Below are 18756 nucleotides of genomic sequence, written 5' to 3' on the forward strand. Positions count from 1 at the left end.
AATATGTGTGTGGCCTGTGCTGTTGCTGTGAATGTAATGCAAGACTCCTATTACGTTTTGGATTTAAAGGAGCTATACCTGATTTTTTTTCTAGTTTTTTTGGTGCAAGTGACCCTGAAAAGTGACCCTGCAAATTGTGTAAAGTGCCTGTAAAACATGTCCCTGTGAAGAACTGGGATGCTATGAATATGTTAGGAAGATTGGGGATGAGTTTGTACCTCAACCAACATTTTAGTTTAGTGGTTCCCTGTTTCCTTGTTTGAAACGGTATTGCTGGGTTAAAACCGCAGGTGACATCACAGCATTCTAAAGGCCTATACTATTATATGGAGAAAAAGATATTTTGTTTTTGAGGAAATGTTTAGTCTTGTAAAGAGAGATCATGGACCCAGTGACTGATATTAATTATATTTTTTTAAATTCATATATTTTCTTTTTAGCTATGACTTGTGAAAATGTAATGCTGTTACAGCAGGAAAAACTGGCTCCTGCCCCACGTTGGGTCCGATGACATCATCATGTTGTAATTATAATAAACCCATATCTTTTCGTTCAAGGGACATTTGTCCTGGTTTGGCCTCAATCTCCTCATACAAGTGTAAAATCCACAAAAGTAAAATACTGGTGGAAATGCTGTAACCTCAGTGTTTCCCACCAAGCAAGAACATTCAGCTTTTCATTTTTTGTTCCTTTTTCCTTTGCTTTTCCAGTCCATAGACCAGAAATATCATAGATCTTTAATTGTGGGCCTTAAAACAAAACAAAAACAAACACAAAGAAAAAACAAGCTATCCTTGATTTAAAAAAAAAAAACACAAACACAATCTGCTAACAACATGCTGCTGCTATGCAAGAGCACTCTTCATTCTCTACATTGAGTCGACCACATGTGCCTATTTCCAGCCAGCTCTTCTTCCCACCAAGCTCCCAGGAAGACACCCCAGACGGATTTGGTATTGGAAGAGTAAATCTTGAAGATAGGACAGAGAAGTTATATTTGGAGTTATGCAGTCCAGACCAGTGGAGATGTACAATGCAGGGAACAGAGAAGGATATGGTGACATCATGCAGTGGCGCAACTGCTCCGAAAATCACAGAAAAGATCTCACCAAGACACTAATGTGTCATTGTTTTAGGTAAACCTTTAATGTTGGGGGCATTTCTCACAAACTCTACTGGCCCATGTGAAGCATGTCTATCTGCCTTGTCTTTCCCACAGTTCAAATACTAACCAAGCATTCTGCTGGAGCTGTCAGATCACCACAGACTATAATATAATGTGGGTAACTCCCTGTCAGCTCAGTCACACAGTATGTGACATATTGCGTTCACCAATTCCTTGGTGAACTAAACATGCTGCTCCCAAAGGACTGTACGCTGCTGAACAACCTGCAACTTCTCACTCTATAATGTCATTTTTTCCCTGATCGTTATTGGGTAGTATTAGATTCACAAATCTGCCATATTAATCTGATAGCGGAAAGTCCTTCCATCTGATCATCATCAAGCACATCCTTTTGATTATGTTATGATCATTTTTGATCACTCTTGGACACCTTATGTCACTTTATCTACTGCACCTCGACTGTAAACGTTGCACTGCGAAAACTTTGATAATGTTGCATCTTATATTCTGTTCTAATTTTTTTTAAACATATTATATTCTTTTATTCTTTTCTCTTTTTCTGAGAGGAAAAGTGTGCCCTCTATCCTGTTCTTTTTTGATTGCACATTTCCAAACTATTTGAGTGTTCTTGAGAGCTGTTGTAGCAAGTGAATTTCTCCATTGTGAGATTAATAAAGTTCTATCTTATCTTGCAAATATAGGCTTATACATCATCAACATTATTTTCAGTCTTCTAATAGGCGGAATTTATTGACAACTACAATGACAGCTCATACCCTTAGATCTGGATGAAAGCCAAGCCCTTTATTTTTATATTTTGTAAAAAAGAAAAAAAAATCTGATGAGAGGCAAAGAAAAAAGGGAAGCCTAAAGGTTAACTTAACAGAAATGGAAAAATGCAATTGCTACAGGACAGATTTACCAATACAATAAGCAAGTTGGTGTTGTTTTAACCCCATCTACGTGATGCTAGAAGGCGTTTATTTCTTCCTGTGCAACAAAAAGCGCGTCAATCCCTGGTTCTGTGGAGGGAAGGGGCGGGGCCAGAGAGGGGGACAGAGTGGAGGCGTCAAATGTCGGTGGGACGGCCCGTGAAAGAAACGAGGGAAGAACAGCGATCTGTAGCCAAATGGAGTGAGCTGTGGGGCACTGGGCTGACCGCGGAGAAAGACTTCAACAAAGACAAGTTCTCCAGCAACGCCCCGTAAGTTTTACTTTTTACATTAACTTTAACGAACGCATGACGCGCGCCCGAACAGATGTTGGCAGTAAGCGCTGAGTGGAACTTGCGCGTGGGGATCCCCATTGTCTTTAAGTAAACTTTTTTTTTTCTTTCTGGAATGACAGTCCATCATCCAATAGCTTTACAATGACAGTTGCATTCTGGGTTTTCCGGGATTTTGAGAAGTAGGGTTATAATAGATCCATGGTTTTAAGTTATTGAAGCCATATAAGCTTGTTTGAACAAAATGAAAAACCAATCATTATCAGAGGCACCACCTACTTTATTGCTACGTTTTTAGTTTATTGCTGTATTTTGAGTGAGTAGGCTCAAACTTCAGTTATTTTGTTATTGTCATGAATGTTATGAGCCTCTGCCCATCATTCAGCAGTTCTTAAACATTTCACACCAGTACCACCACCACCCATAGACTGTGGTACCACCTCATAGAATATTTGTCTTAAGCACCATCAGGCCTAGATCAAGATCAAATCCGGACTACAGTGAGTCTAAAAAAGGTCTAAAAAAATATATGGATACATACTGCCATGAGGAGGCTCTCTTGATGAAGACTGAAACATTGGCATATATCAAAAAAGGCCAGTTATCTTGTCCAATCTTCACAAATTTGAGAAGTACTACTCAACACAGTCTAGCCTCTGGTCCTCCATGTGAGCCACACAAAACCTGTAAGGCAGAACTGTGTCTGACTCTAAACTCTGAGCTAAATAAATTCAAGAAACCAAGTTTCATCCAAACTGAGTTCAACTGTCAGCAATTATATCATCTGCATCAAGGCTACATCAGCTGGACGCATTTCAAATGGACTTGAATTACCTTTGTTTTAGATAAAGTATGTTTCATAACAGCGAGTTTGTGTTCTGGATGCGTTGAGCGTTTCCAAGGCCTAGTGAATAGTTCATCGTTGGAACTCTCACAGACAGGCTGCAGAAGCAGCAGAATGAGGAGGGAGCGGTGCCTTTGTGTCAGTGAAATGTGGGGGTCACTGAGGGCTCTTGGGGGGCCTCCTCTGAGTCAGGCCTGTTAGATCTTTAGTCAGTATGTGCAGGGGTCTTTGGGAATGAAGAGGTGCATTCTGGGACAGCAGTGGCATTTCTTTGAGAGCTCAAGAGTGACTCAGAGAGGGGCCAGTCTTTGTGGGGTCTTGGTTGGTCTGGACTGAACCAGCTGAGGCTGAGGCACTTTCATGTGTGTCAGGGAATATATCCTGATGCCTTTATGTGTAAGACTGTGTATGTGTGTGTGTGTTGTGGACTTTATTGTTTCAGTATCGATGGCTTCCCAGTGTTGAACTGTCATTTATGCTTTTGCATGTTTGAACTGCTGTCTGGCACCTGTCAAAACAGCACAGACAAGCTTCATTCTAACTATGATGTGCAATAAATCACACTGAAAATCTTTACTTTTGTTATTTGTGAACATTTATTAGAAATGGAATACAAGCCAACCCGGTGTCTGTGTAAATAATCACCCTACGCACCCAACATAAAATGACCAACATCACACTCTTTTGTGGACTGACCTGAACCCAGTGCTGAGTACAGACTTAGCAGCATCATTCATCAGATAAAGGTCAGAGACAGAGCTGTCACCAGACAGACCCACATGGCAATGATTATAGAAAAAATGCCGCTGGTTCCTTTCCTAAGCCAAGACCCTGTTGTCTTTCGGGGGAGTAAAGTTTACACATCTCGTCATTTTGCTATCCTTCATAGCTGCATGCTTTTATTCAACATTTGACTTTTGTACTTTTACATGCTGCTACATGGCTCCACCTGTGATTCTGCCGACAGGATTGGAGCTGCACAAATTCCAAGTTAGTCCTGCTCAAGGCTATGTTTATCTGCAGATAGTCAGTTTGTCCTAACAAGTGCAGATGAAATGTGGAAAAGACAAGGATACAGGACTCACTATCTGTCTGTTACGACTTGCATGATGTCCTCAGATCCCCTTCATTGTCTTCATACTAAAGGTTCACGTTTTGTTATTAAAAAACTACCAGTATTTACTGACATGATAGAAAGTCGTGTACGTTAAGCTCTATCATACAACGTCAAACTGTGATGAACACAAGCCAAAGGAACTATAAATGAAGTATAAACTGTGTATTTTTTCAAATGCCACATTCACTCTACCTCTCTCTATAGTAAGGAAGGCTTGCATTCTTTTATAAAAGAGGAGTAGGTTAAGTCCTACCTTCTTCTATATCACTGACAAGATGGATTCAGAGTATTGCTGATCTGTGGCGTTAACCTTATATGTGGTAGTTTACACACTATCAAACAGTTCAGATCCCAGCTTAGGCTTTGTTCCATGTGTTACTTTAAGAAATATTTCTGATAATTGATGTCTATATATTGTATTATTATATCAAAATATTGGTTACCTTTTCTGCTCTTTTTAAGTATCAGTCAGATTTGAGTTCTGTTGTATGATGGACCATGTTATACCACATATGGATTTTGTTCTGCAGGACACAAAACTGGGTCGTGGAACCGTTATAGATGATGGGTAGCATTACTTACTTTGCCAAAACTGATTTGGGGTTGTTGCTTGTTTTAATATGTTGCATGTGGATCCCAAAGCACTGACTGAGAACCTCTGATATTTAGTAGTGTTGTTTGTTATTGTTCTCTCATATTAGTTTGTAAGTTTGTTGACCTTAACTCCACTTACAGTCCAATCAGTTTGCACAATATGGTGGGTCAGGCCTCTCATAGATGCTCTGCCGCCCACTGTCAGTACTTACTCATTTGCACTCATTACCTCAGCACCTTGGTATGCCATTGGCTTTGCCTTTTCTCATATCAAAGACCAATTACTCTAGATTTACTGCTGCACGGCCTCCTCCCAACTAACGGCCAACTGACCCACTTCTGCCTCCTGCGCTCTGCTTTGTCGGCACCTGGGCCCACGCTGAGGGGCTATACTTCATTAGACAGGGCTTTACAGGTTCACAGACAAACACACACTGCCCACTCTCGCTGACTGCTGGCTTCCACGTTGCATTTTTGTTGTTTCATGAAAAAGGGATTGTCTCTTAGCAGCAAGGAGAATAAATTAGGAATTGGAAAGCTCTGTTTAAGTTGGCTCTGGGCCTTCGGAACAAGCTCATAAGCCCCTACGGTGAAAGGGACTTTACCAGCAGAGTGGTGTGGGAACAAGCAGGTAAATGCTAGATTTTGAAAGATCTGCCGCTCCACTTTAAATAGAAAAGAGCATTAGAGTGAATCGACTATAATTGATAATTATCCAGATTAGCTAAAGCATTTTCTCACAGCAGTGGCAGTCTTTTACAAAAAAAAAAAACTAATTAAATAAGTTTAGGCTTTACAGCACTAATCTTGAATATTCCTAACAGATTTTCTACACATGATAAAAAATGTTTTAAGTCCGACCATGGAGACATGTGGAAAGCTACAAAACGTAATCCACTTTCATCTGCCTTGAGGTCTTCCCTGTGACTAGTTATAATCATTGTGTAAACGTATCTCCCCATGTCTCACACTAACAAGGCCCTGCCATCAAATTGTTGTTCAAACGGAAAGCACATTCAGGATGTCACTTTTAACTCAAGTGTTGCAATTTAGTGCATTGCAGGTTAGGATATATTATAAATAATGTTGTCAAGGGCTGCACTTAGGTTTTGGTTTATTCCGTATTCTGATTATACTGACATTATAGCCTAATTCAAAATGTTGCTATTTTGATTTGCTATTTGCCACAAGCGACTAATATACAATTTCAATTTAATAATGATTAATTGTGCTTTTTAGACCAGTCACACTGCTTCAATACAAACTAACACCTCAGTTAAAAATGAAACAAAAATGGTCCTCAGATTGTATGTTCATATTTATTTAACCCCTTAACCCCCGCCTTAACCAAGTGCATTTTTTTGGCTGTACCCAGATCGAAAAGCTTCTCGACTGGAGCTTACAATGTCTGTAACGTCTCATTTGAAATCTAAGACCCACAAACCTGATCATAACTTTTTTTTGTCGCTGCGTTTTGGTCACATTTATGAAGCATTTTTGTCGTTTTTGGCGCTCCTTTGATGAGTTTTGGTCATAATGTTTTCACATTTTTGTCATGTTTTCATCACGTTTTTGTCACTCTATTGTCACCTTTTTGTTGTGTTTTGCCACTTTTTTATTGTGTTATTTTTGCTTTTTCTGCACATTTTTGTCATTCTTTTATGGCTTTTTTGTCCTTGTTTTTGTTGCAATTTTTGCGCTTTTTGGGTAATGTCAAACTAGACTAAAATAAGATCGGTTCAGGCCTACTTTCATGTGTGAAGGAATAATAGTGCTATCCTCTTAGAAAAGTTAATCCCATCAAAATGTTAAATGAGAACCATAAACATGCACCGTGCATCAATATTTAGTGTAGAAATCGGTGGCAAAAAGCAGATATTCCAGATGAAATCCTTTAATCAACGTGATACACAAGGATACTTTAAATTGTATTCAATATAATCAAAGGAAAGCCTTATTTGCCCCACAGTATGTAAAAGCACAATAAAAATATGTGCTAAAAATGTGTCATAGTAGTGTAACAAGGTCCCAAACATGCAGTTTTTTAGATTCAACATTCACCCATTGCGAGGAGAGTTTGGACGGACACTGGTACTTCCTGGTTGCTTCCTGTTTATCTGTGTGATTTTCTTTTAAACCAAACATGCATAGAAATGGGCAGAAGTTTATCCTCTCGTATCCGGCGCAGAATGAATGAAACCTAGATGGACAAATGGAATGCATTTTGTAGGGAAACAAAAATTAATAATAATAGTGAATATTTTACTTGTACATTACATAGGAGAATCATAATAACATTCCCCCTGTATTATATATATGTCTCAGTATCCAAATGAGTCTTTGAGTTGAAAGCACCCCTTCATTTCTCCCTTTAGGTCTGCTTCTCAGGCGAGTAATTACAGTATTTACGATAGATTGCAGAGGTTTTGTGTAACCTCTAATTGTGATGGCAGTATAGAATGAGAATGCAACAAATACCATCTCGGTGACAGTATTTGGGCCACGGCAAGAGCAAGATGAGCTCAACACTCACAGTCTGACGTACAATACAAACTTGGAACACGTTAAATTATGAAATTGATTTAAAAAAAAAAAAACACTCTGCAAAACATTTCCAAAACATGCTGTGAAGATGTGAAGAGTTTAACCAAACCACATCAGTCATACACTGCGGTTCAAATCTCATTTCTCCTGTTCATACCTGCTCTTTAGATACAGTCATGGCGGCAACTTAGTCATTATCAGCATTTCTGTGTTTTGAAGTCAGCCAACCTTAGCTAAATCAGCAACTACCTCAGGTCCCTAGATTGTATCAAACAATGAATGTGCTCTGTTCTCTTTCCAAGCTGCAGGGTTATCAGTCGTAATATAGTGAAATACCAATTCTGTGTTTCATTTGTATTTTTTGTTGTTATTATTTTGTTTCATTTAGGTTTGGTTTTATTTTCGTCAGTGAATGTGTCTATTGGAAAAAAGGCAGATTTTTGATTATGTCGCATTTCTGTTTGCTACCAGACCTAGTGTGACCAGAGTTTGCAAAGGATGTCTTAGTCAGGGGTAAAGAAGGTTGGACAATGACAATAAAAAGTAAATTGTGATCCAATCCTTGTGGTGATTGTCTTATCATGATTCAGTGTTTTTCTTTCTGTTAAAACACATAGTGAGACTAAGCATACCCTAATTGTGATACAATTTGAACTTGTGGTTTTAAGGCTCGAAGAAAATCATGGTGATTTTTTTGGCTTGCCGCAGTAAGACCAGTAGGCATCTTGAAATTACAGCTTGTGACCTTGTGGTTCGAAGGTGTAGGCTGACTAACTGGCCAATGTCTAACTCACCATTTTTAGCCCTTTTACCCATTTTCACAAGATTACTTCATATCCGTTGTTTGAGTTAAAATACAGTTCTCATGTCATCCTTTATTCCCATGACAACGCTGATGTGTTGACGTCTGCTCGGCGCATAAGGCTCCTATCATTACAGGCTTAGTATGACTAATGCCATGACAGTATAAACACGATTATTTACACTAGATTGGCGAGTGTGTGTGTGGCGTCATTCATCCTCACTGTTACAGACATCTGGAACTGTTGCTCATAGCACTAGCATTTGTCTGGGAAGTCTCTAGTATCCTTAGGGACATGCTGCTGAGGAGGGGCGCCCACCAATCACTCGCGAGTACTTTCAGTATGTTGACTCATACTGGATGGAAAGAAAAACTTTGTATCTTCAAACTTCAAAACTCTTGTTTACACTGACACAGACCACAATGAGTAATGAACACGATCCTCTATTCAACACAGTTCAGATAGTAATGCGATAGAGAAGAAACAGGAGCAGAATTACAGTTTTGCTTTTGTAATGATAAATGTAAAGTTCATCCTTATATAATAAAAATGGCATTTCAGTGTTTATATGGAAAAAACAAACAAGTAATGTAAATGATAGTTATGTACAAGCCTGTCTTAAATATAGGACACAGTAAGTTCAAATCGTTTTGACTCATGACTGACTTGAGTGACATTCTTTAGCACTAAAGCAGCACTGGTTGTCTGTACTCTACACACATGTTCTGTAACTATTACTCTGGCACAAGTTCACACCGCTGATCATAAGCCAGCGTATGCAGCCAAAAGGTTTTTAACAGTAAACAACTTCGTCTATGACTCACAAGCGTCCATTTCAAAATCAACAACTAAACTGTTGATATGTACACAGTTACTCTGTTTTTCTATTATGTCCTAGCCATAATAGATAGATGGCCTGTATTTTACCTTTGATTTGTGTATGATGTTTTACAGATGCTGCCATGGCTGAAGGAAGCTGTTTTGGTGCATTATAGCTGGATACACAAATTCTGTGGGACTGAAGACTGAGACATCAGTATCTGGATAAATTCAACCTACTTGCTCACAGAACCTTTTCGGAGACTCTTTGGAGACAGTGAGCACCATGTGCCATGTCATAGTAACGTGCCGCTCCCTGCTGTGGACCCTGCTCAGTATTATCGTGGCCTTTGCTGAGCTTGTAGCCTTTATGAGTCCTGATTGGCTGCTGGGTTTCCCTCGCTCAGACCCAAATGTAAATGGTGAGGGGGTGGACTCTGGCCAGTATAGGCCATCTCTGGGCCTATACAGCCGCTGCCTCCGGATTGGGACTCAGGGGGTGGGGGTCATCTGTGGGCCTTATGCAGCCACATTTGGAGAGGTGGCCAGCGGCTTCTGGCAGACAACCATGTTGTTCCTTTCAGCTGGGACCTTAGTGCTGGGATGTGTGGCCTGTATCTCCATCTTCAGCTTGTGCTTCCAGAGCATCCTCAAGAAGAGCATCTTCAACATTTGTGGACTGCTGCAGGCTATTGGAGGTTAGACATGACACATCCACATCATCAGGCCCTATAAAGTCACGTTAAATGTTATTTTAGTGAACAGCATGTTTGATGATTATCTTGTAGTCATAGTCGACCTTCCTGCCTGTGGTTAGAGCACAAACCCAAATCATTGGGCGCCCAAACGAATTTGCCTTGATTACAATAATTCAATAGATATAACCTTTATATCACAAGAGCACTCTCTTGTCTTCTGCTCTCACATCAGTCCATTACATTAATATATGTAAGTGCGACGGCAGTGCATGTACCACTTCTTTTTAGCTCAATAAGGAGAGCGCCAGACTTTTAATCAGTAGGTTGTGAGATTGAGCCTGACACTTGTTTATTTCTTTGGTGGTCATATGACTGAGCACCCACTTTTTGCTATTGTTTAAACTTAAACAAAAAATTATATTTATTGAACGTTTAAAACAATATTGTCTCGAACAAATACATGTGTGCCACTTGTGTCCTGTAACACACAACTTTAGTTTCCATTCACTAAACCAGAATGCTAGCTCCAAACTTAACACAGAACATAATGAAGTGTTGATTGTTGGTACTTGCCACTACAAGTGGATTGACATCAACAGATCCTTGAGGACTGAGTTTACATGTTGCAACATCTGCATTCTTAAGCTTGCAATATTTACAGCTGTTTTATAACTGTGATTATCTAACATTTTCTCTGTAGGAGCAAAGCAAATGCCCTTCAGCCAAGAATATTTCAGACGTTGGGTAATGGAGCTGCCAGCTGCACATTGACCATGGCTGTTGTTGACTTGTTTTTCTCTCATCCAGGGCTGCTTCTGATGGTGGGGCTCATGCTGTACCCCGCTGGTTGGGGCTCGGATAAAGTGAAGAGCTATTGTGGGCCGGAGGCGTTGCCCTTCAGACCTGCAGCCTGCTCACTTGGGTGGGCCTTCTACGCGGCTATAGGAGGAACACTGGCCACCTTCCTGTGTGCTGTTCTATCAGCACAGGCAGAGATCGCCACCTCGAGCGATAAAGTGCAAGAAGAGATAGAGGAAGGGAAGAGCCTCATTTGCCTGCTCTGAGCCAGAGGACAATTGAATAGAACATTTTTGGATTTGTTCTTGCATGTATTTATAGAAGGTTAACAGGTTCAGAAAGGTAGGGTAAGCTGTTGTATGTACTTGCTTTCATACAATAGGATTTAGGCTACAGTTTAGCAAATAATCTCTACTTAGTCAAGAATTATTAACTCTGACAATTGCCTCTCATACTTTTAACTTTCTTTGAGCTAACAGTACAATTATTAGGTACATTTTTTAATGTTTAGTATGCATTTGTATCAACATGTGATTTTTATTGTTCTGTCACTTATTGTTAAAGTGCATATGACAGGTAAGACTCCACTCTTTACCAGAATATAGTTGATGAAATTATATGTGAAGCATAAAGGGGGAAAAGTACAGATACACAACCATGTTTTGACATTTTTGGACATTATAAGTAAACAGTCCACTCATTGTTGTCGCGGTGCTGTCATGCTGTACTGCAAACAGCGATTTATAGTTAACTTCTTAGGAAACGGAATTCTCCCTTTTCCCATATCAACACTGGCACGTCGCCACCCACATCTACTGTATATTTGGCACGGCAGTCAATAAACCAGGCCAACCATGAGGAAGCTCCGTAGATGGGGAGTGAAACGTCAGCTTCTTGTTTAAATGTAAGTCCAGCTGTTTTGAGACTCTACATTATTTTTCAACTTCAAATCAATCAAAAAACAAAACACAAAAACCTGCCATATGCACTTTAACGGATTTGTCCCACAACCTGCTGGTCAAATCAGTCTTTCATGGCGTGTGCATGAAAAGTCGCACTGTTATCAGAGCAGTTCTATTAATTCTCATTTACCCCCAAGGTTGGGTTTTGCACTTGGTTTCTGTAAAATATTCTACATTTTTGTATTGCTTGTATTTTTCTACCATGCTGTTCATTTCCATGATATTGCATGTGGCATAATTGCATTTGTGCAATAACTGGGTTCCTGTGTTTTGCTGCGAGACTGTGAAGATTATTAAAACCAGGCCAGAAAACACATTTTGGAAATGTACCATCAAAATGATGTTTGACATTAGAAAGTGCTACTTTGTGGCCTGTATAAAGGTGCAAACATGTGGTGCGATTGTAAAATAAACTGATTTTGTTCATGTCTGTTTTCTGTCACATTCACCTGCAGAGTCAGTGGACATTGGCAAAGAATTACATAAAGAAATTAAGAAATTAGGCTTGTTTTAAATTTTATTTCATGTTAATACCATAAATATACAAAACTCAAAACTATTTCACATGCGACAAAGGCCAGACAAAGTGTGTTACTTTCCTTTTTTACATATGATTGATAGCGTGGATCAAATTTTCCAGTTTACAAAATATACAGGTGTCCCTTTTCGACAGACATCTTCTCTGATTCAGTGAATAATATAATCACATATCAAAACACAGTCCTATGTCCAGGATATTCCGAGCAAATCATTCTGGTTTCATAAATAGATCAAGACACACCGTCTCACATGGCTTCAAAACACAACAGTGAAAATGACAGGCGTGAAAGTAGTGGAGTAATGAAAAGAAAAGGTTGTAATTTGAAAAGTAAAAACATACAATAAACACATAAAAACAAATATGGACATTTGGTAGATTTCTCACAGCTTTTAAGTACATTGAATTACACTTGAGGGATATTAACCTCAGTCAGTCGGGCATTCATTCTACACAAGCGTTCTTAAAGTGGGACAAATTAGTTCTCATTGGCTAACGTTTGCTATGTCTTTACAAGAGCACAGACATGAAGTGTTAAATAAAAAAGATCATTGAAATGCAGTTTAAATTAAAACATAAATAAAAAATAAACAGCTCGCTCTAAGACGACAACAATGTGCAATGATTCAAACACAGAATTCTCAAAATCGAAAATACTGCCGACAAATAGGCCTATAATATAAGCATGGCAACGTACTGATCACTTGACACTTCCAGGAGCAATTTGTCTGCACATATTTAGAGCAACAGCAGCAAAAATAGTCAGTTCTTGACACATCTGCACACACACCAGCGCTAACTGAGGGCACTATACAAATGCCATCTATGTCCAGATTTCATTGAGTGACAGTCGTCTGTACAACACTGATACCACTGATAATAAATGGACAAATCATTTGATATCACTCGTCTTAAAAAGCTCCTGCCTGGCTTCCATCTTTTGCCACTTTGAATTAAATATTGACTATAATCTGCAGAAAAAAAGAGTGAGTGAGAAAGGACAGTTGAGTTCAATGTTCAGTTTTTATCTTTAACCAGAAAGCTACAGCGAATACTGATGTTCAAATATGCAGTGCCAGGAAATAAAAATAAAAATGATAAAATAAAAAATAAATGTTTGCGGAAAACCATTTCTTATACAATTACGGTTAGTAATGTTACTAATAAAGCCAATCCAGTCAAAGAACTGTGAGGACATGCAGAAGCTTCACTTCTTACAAAACCCAACAATATCATGGAGCCTGACGTTCCTCAAAGCCTGCTACACCAGTAACTACAGCTAAAGGTAAGTTCGTTGTGGGCACAATGACCTGGTCGAAGAGATGTTTTTTTTAGATAAACATGCATGTCTTCATCATGCTGTCAAATTATAGTTCACCACAGCAATGCTGAATCCAGTCTAGTTTCCCAATAACAGTGATGCATGACAGATATTTGAGTTTTTAGGAGTCACGTCCTCACAAGGAACACAATCGTTTTCTGTTCTGATGACTTCTTTAAACTAGGTAACAATTTCTGAAAAAGGCAATATACAGTGCAGTAGAAGATACATTTCATTTACATTTCAGAAACATAGTCAGAGCCATGTTTATAATGAAAAATACTGACTCATTCATTGCACTGTCCAAATACAGTAGGTATGTGCAAATCATCAAACAAAAGCTCCTCACAAACAGGGTTCAGCTTAACCACTGTAATTGCAGTCAAGAATAAAACATAAAACTGATGTGTACTGCTAGTTTCTGGTAGTTAATGATGAGCTAATTGTTGTTGTTGTTGACATTATTTATATGGGGCCATTTGCTTTCCTCCAGCTTCTGTTTTATCGCACATTACAAATGGTTGTTTAGCCACCTGCTATTACAAGTCCAATAAATCAAACCAACTGGATTATAAAGCCAATGATTTGCCACAAAACATACAAGTTTGGAATAAGGTTTTATAACTGGGTGTTTTAGCTTTACATTGTGTGATTCATTTCTGTGTGACTGAAAATCTCACTTGTCATGTGCAACCGCCCACCGTCAGATCTTGTGGGACACGGTCGGTCATGGACTTTTAAGTCAAGATAATCCAGTCGGTTCAATCTATTGAATTTATAATTGATATTCCTCTATGTCTTAGCGCTCCATATTGACCAACCTGTTGTAATGCTGTTATTCAATTGCAGTACTAGGAGCCATGCTGCCCTTGACTCTATGTCTGTGTGTGTGTGTTTGACCATGTACATTGTATGAATGTTTGAACCTTTACGGGTGAGCTTTGAAGGCCCCGCGGGCAGCATTGGTCGCAGCATTAGCAGCAGCGTTGGCAGCAGCAGTTTGAACAGTCTTGTTTGACATGACCCCAGTGGCAAACTCCTGCTGAGCCTTTTCAAAACTCGCCCCAGTGGTGCGGTACAACGCATGTACCTGGAAAAAGAACATTCAGATATGACTAAACTCTTCTTTACATGCCTTATAATGCAATATATGGGCAATCCTTACCTTTTTAAACATGATGAGAGATCCCACAGAAAGGGCAGTGAACAGAGCAGCAATAAGTAACATGATGATGCCAACTGGGATACTGGTATTCAGACCTGTTAGTGCTGCAATCCAGCCACTACAACAAACACACAAGCAATCAGTGCAACTCACTAAACATTATGATGACATACAGCATTGCAAAGTGATCTTACCAAGTTCCCCAACTAGTTATGCCAATACTTTGCAGAACGTGAACTCCAAATTGGCAAATATAGACAAAGAAGAAAACAAAAAATCTGAAAGAGCTGTCACTCCTGAAGAGAGAAAAGAAAGAGTATTTGGTTGTGTGTCACTGTCCTACAAAAGGTTTTTGACATTAAAAGCAATAGGAATACTGGTTTGCAGCATTGTCAGACATGATTTTGTTTGTCTTAATTATTTTTTATGGACGGTCGAATTGATTGTGGGATTTGCTGCATCTGTTTTTGTTTCAAACGAATAATAATATAATGGAAATAATGAAACTAGTATGTAAAAGTGCTGGTAATAAATACAATATTTTAGAGACTCAGAAACGTTGTAGACAGTAACAAACAATAACCAGACTAACTGTATACAAATCATGTAAGAATTGTGTTTTGTTTTTCTTACCTAAAAGCTCCATAAAGTGGTCTGTACCAGCAGATAAATGAACAAGGTGTAAAAAGTAGAAACCATAGCATAGCCAGACCAAAATCAACCCCACGAGATGGATCCACACAGAACCAGGCCAGGCAGCCAAACATGTTCACAAATAGAGTCGCCGCATGAACTGCATGAGGAAGAAAATCACACAAACCAAATAAATCAAAGGATTTTCTTACATTCTTATAACGAATCTTAACCGTGACTTGTCTGTACAGTTAAATAGTACTTACACATCCACAAATTGTACATGATTTTGACAGTCTTTTGATATTCTATAGGTATGTCCACTGCAATGTCATGGTAGAAGCATGGCCCAACAGGAAACTTTTCAGGCAAAGGCGGCCAATTGTTCTTCCGACCTGGACAGATGTAATATTAGCTTTTATCCTGTATATTTATGAGCTGATCTTGGTACGATGCTAACCTCCCACTCCATGAGACTGTAATTCTCTCTCTCGACGATCGAGCTCTGCTGCTTTTTTCTCCAACTCTTCCTGCCTCCTCAACAACTCAGCCTGGGCACGTGCCTGATCCTAATGGATACAGATCATTAAGTGGCACACAGAGTGAAAGAAGAATGAGAATGAGAGAGTGATATACAGAAAAATACGGCACGTAAAAGCTACATATAGTATATATCAGAGTACTCTCAGTAGAAACTGAAAAGGAGCTTCTTCCACAGAGCGGGGAAGGCCCTGCTGGAAGTTTAACTGGACACGTGACGTCATGAAGCCAGTGCTTAAAACACTGGTGAGCACTTGACATGACTTCATGATATTTATACAGGTTTTTGTGTGTGTATTGTGATTAATTTTGCAGTAACAATAAAGACCTATTCTATCCTTTGGAGTAAAAAACTCAAAAACTGTTTTACTCAAAAGTGAGTAAAATGTTGAAAAGATTTTAAATTAATTTATAGAATACAACATTGGGAATAAAATTAAATGAAAAGCAGTATGAAATAATGAAAATATTACAAACTATATTTTTTATCCGGCCATCAGTTTTAAATTGTGCAGTATAATAATAATTTGTACCTACGGTAAACTTTTTACCTGAGTTTGTTGCTGTGAATAAGCAGGTGGCTCTTCTGTCGGCTTCATTATGGCAGGTTGTGTGTTCTGAGAAGGGGCAGGGGTGGATTTGGTGGCATTTCCCGACTGAAAGTAAAAGCCATATATGTTGTAATTAGTACACTACATATAAAAGAAACATGTCGTGTTTAAGTAATGTTGCCTCCCCCAAGATCAACTCACCGGTCTGCCATCCGTGAATGGGTTATACTCCTCCAAACCACCAGGAGGGGCAGACCGTGTCACCTGTGTCACTGAAGGGTCCTGGACGACAGGGCAACATGTTCATTATAAACACACTGAAGCTAAACTTGTGTGCAGTGTTAGTGAATGAACAGTTAGCAGCTTCAATCGGTCTTTGTTCATAAAAGACACAAAACAGCCGTGAGGCTCAAATGGAGTGACTATAATATAAACATGAGAGATTTACACAGTTTACACTGTTATCGTCGTCAATGACTCTGCTATTTTACATAAGATTAAAATTAGGCGATAGATGAAGGTGGTTGGAGTCCACAAAGAACAGTGTGATCTCATGCACCTTGTTTATTGACTGGAGTCATAGCTAGCTAACAAGCTAACGATAACACTAGCTAGCATCAAATCTTTGGTCTAGTCCATATCACACCAGTACCGTATTAAAAATATGGAACAACTATCAAAGGTAATCCGAATGGAAACTAAGACTGTGAGTATCATATCAAATCTTAAATGGTTGGTTTCTGTAAGGGTGCAGCGTATTGAAGAAAGCATAGCCCATTGGCCTAGCTTCACTGTGTTAGCTAACGCTACCTGAAAGGGATTGCTGAAGTCCGGGTCTGCAAAAGGGTTGCTGTCAAAATCGGACATTATTCAGCTTTGAAATGACGGTTGTATGTAAAGGGGCTCTCCGACAGTCCAGAACAAATTTAATCTCTTAAATCGACTGCCTTTCTTCTCAGCCTGCAGTCCCTTCCAGCTGATGGAGAGCCCTCTCGCCTAGCCTAGCCAGGAGCCGCACAAAGATGGCACAGAGGATGCGTGATCATGACGCGTAACTGTTTCAGCACCGCGGACAGCATGACGCGCGACCACGATGACCACAGGTACCACAGGCACCACAGGCACCACAGCAGGTACCACCGCAGGTACCACCGCAGGCACCTGAGCAAAGTTCAGGTTTAGGGGAAAAATATTATTGGCCAGGTTGTATCTTGTATTGTAATAGGACCCGTTTCAAACTGTCAAATGAACAATTGCAGAAGAGAATCTTAGTAACATAAAAACAATAGAATAAAAATATAAAATAGAATAAAATGAAATACAAGCCTATCCGAGCCGACTGATGAGCTATGCCTCTTGTGTCTCTATGGCTTTGTTACATGAAATGATCCTTCAAATAACCAAGCGACTTGATACTTGAGAGTAAAGTATCGTATTAAAATAAGACAGCAAGTGTAGGTAACTTTATGCGAACGTCTCAGAATATTTAACCTATTTTATCACAAAAAACAAAAACAATCTTTTCAAAATTAACTCATTACGCAATGTGTCCACTTGGTGGCGCTATGATTCAAGAGGTCTCCTATAGCATCTTTCTTTGAATCCTCTTATTTTGCACCAATTTATTTTCATTCAAACGAAGGGTGGCCATGTGAAGAACATCAGAACAGCTGACAGCCTGTAAATGTGATTTAAACATTTAAGCACCATTTACTCAGATTAACGTTCAATTGAAGAACAAATGCTATTACGTGGAAATCTTTCCCAATGTGGCAAATTTTGAGGCATAAGATTCATATTTTCATTCGTACTCTTGTTGCGTTTGGTCTATTAAGTGACTTTCCTGTGACAAAACAGACCATGCTAGAGAGTTTAATCAATGCAGACCTATATATACTATAAACTACAATATGCACTATTCAGATTGTTGTCTAATCTCAAAATAGGTAATATGTTGCACCAGGCTTTGTGATGACAGAAATGTCCTCGTCTAGTTTTCTCTACAATGCCATCCTCCACAGATGACTTTGTGTGGAAACAACCACTTTGTCTTATAGCTGCAACATTAGTTCTCCAAGCAGTTGGTCATGGCCATTTTGAAATGTTCATTAGGTCACTAACCAGAGTGAATTGGCGTTCTCTTTACACAGTTGATTCTAAAAGGGCAGGACTGGACCAAACGGAGACAGTAGCCCATCACTGGCGACATGGCAACCAAGTGTTAAAAGCCACCATTGTAATTATCATCATATTGCCTTGAATAAGAACCTTGTGCGTAATTAGATCTCATTAAGGAATATGAGTGTTATTTTAGGGTCCTGAAATGTTGGGCAAGCAGCACGTGATATTATGGGCCATTAATGCAGCGACATCTGGTATTCTGGCACAAGGCTGTGGCTCATAGCTCTCCCGACAGACTCAACTAAACTAAACCCGCAAGCCCAGTGTTGACTTTAAAAGTTATTACAATAAATTATA

At 39.3% G+C, this 18756-nt stretch overlaps 2 protein-coding genes across 2 annotated transcripts; one reads left to right on the top strand and one right to left on the bottom strand.

The window, feature by feature from the left end:
- The first annotated feature begins 2191 nt into the window (after positions 1-2191).
- LOC306974926 (LHFPL tetraspan subfamily member 2a protein-like) lies at positions 2192-11853 on the top strand. Its single transcript, XM_079572328.1, has 3 exons — positions 2192-2330; positions 9208-9770; positions 10578-11853. The coding sequence occupies exons 2-3, from the start codon at positions 9359-9361 to the stop codon at positions 10832-10834; spliced, it is 669 nt and encodes a 222-aa protein (XP_079428454.1). The 5' UTR covers positions 2192-2330; positions 9208-9358; the 3' UTR covers positions 10835-11853.
- A 195-nt stretch (positions 11854-12048) lies between these two features.
- Positions 12049-17325, bottom strand: LOC306974915 (secretory carrier-associated membrane protein 1-like). The gene is made up of 9 exons (XM_079572318.1): positions 17089-17325; positions 16480-16560; positions 16279-16383; positions 15648-15756; positions 15454-15582; positions 15188-15347; positions 14749-14850; positions 14555-14672; positions 12049-14479 (listed from the first exon to the last, which is right to left on the bottom strand). The coding sequence occupies exons 1-9, from the start codon at positions 17143-17145 to the stop codon at positions 14318-14320; spliced, it is 1023 nt and encodes a 340-aa protein (XP_079428444.1). The 5' UTR covers positions 17146-17325; the 3' UTR covers positions 12049-14317.
- Between the last annotated feature and the right edge of the window lie 1431 nt (positions 17326-18756).

Source organism: Gobius niger, assembly GCF_951799975.1.
Source record: "Gobius niger genome assembly, chromosome: 1".
NCBI lineage: Eukaryota > Metazoa > Chordata > Actinopteri > Gobiiformes > Gobiidae > Gobius > Gobius niger.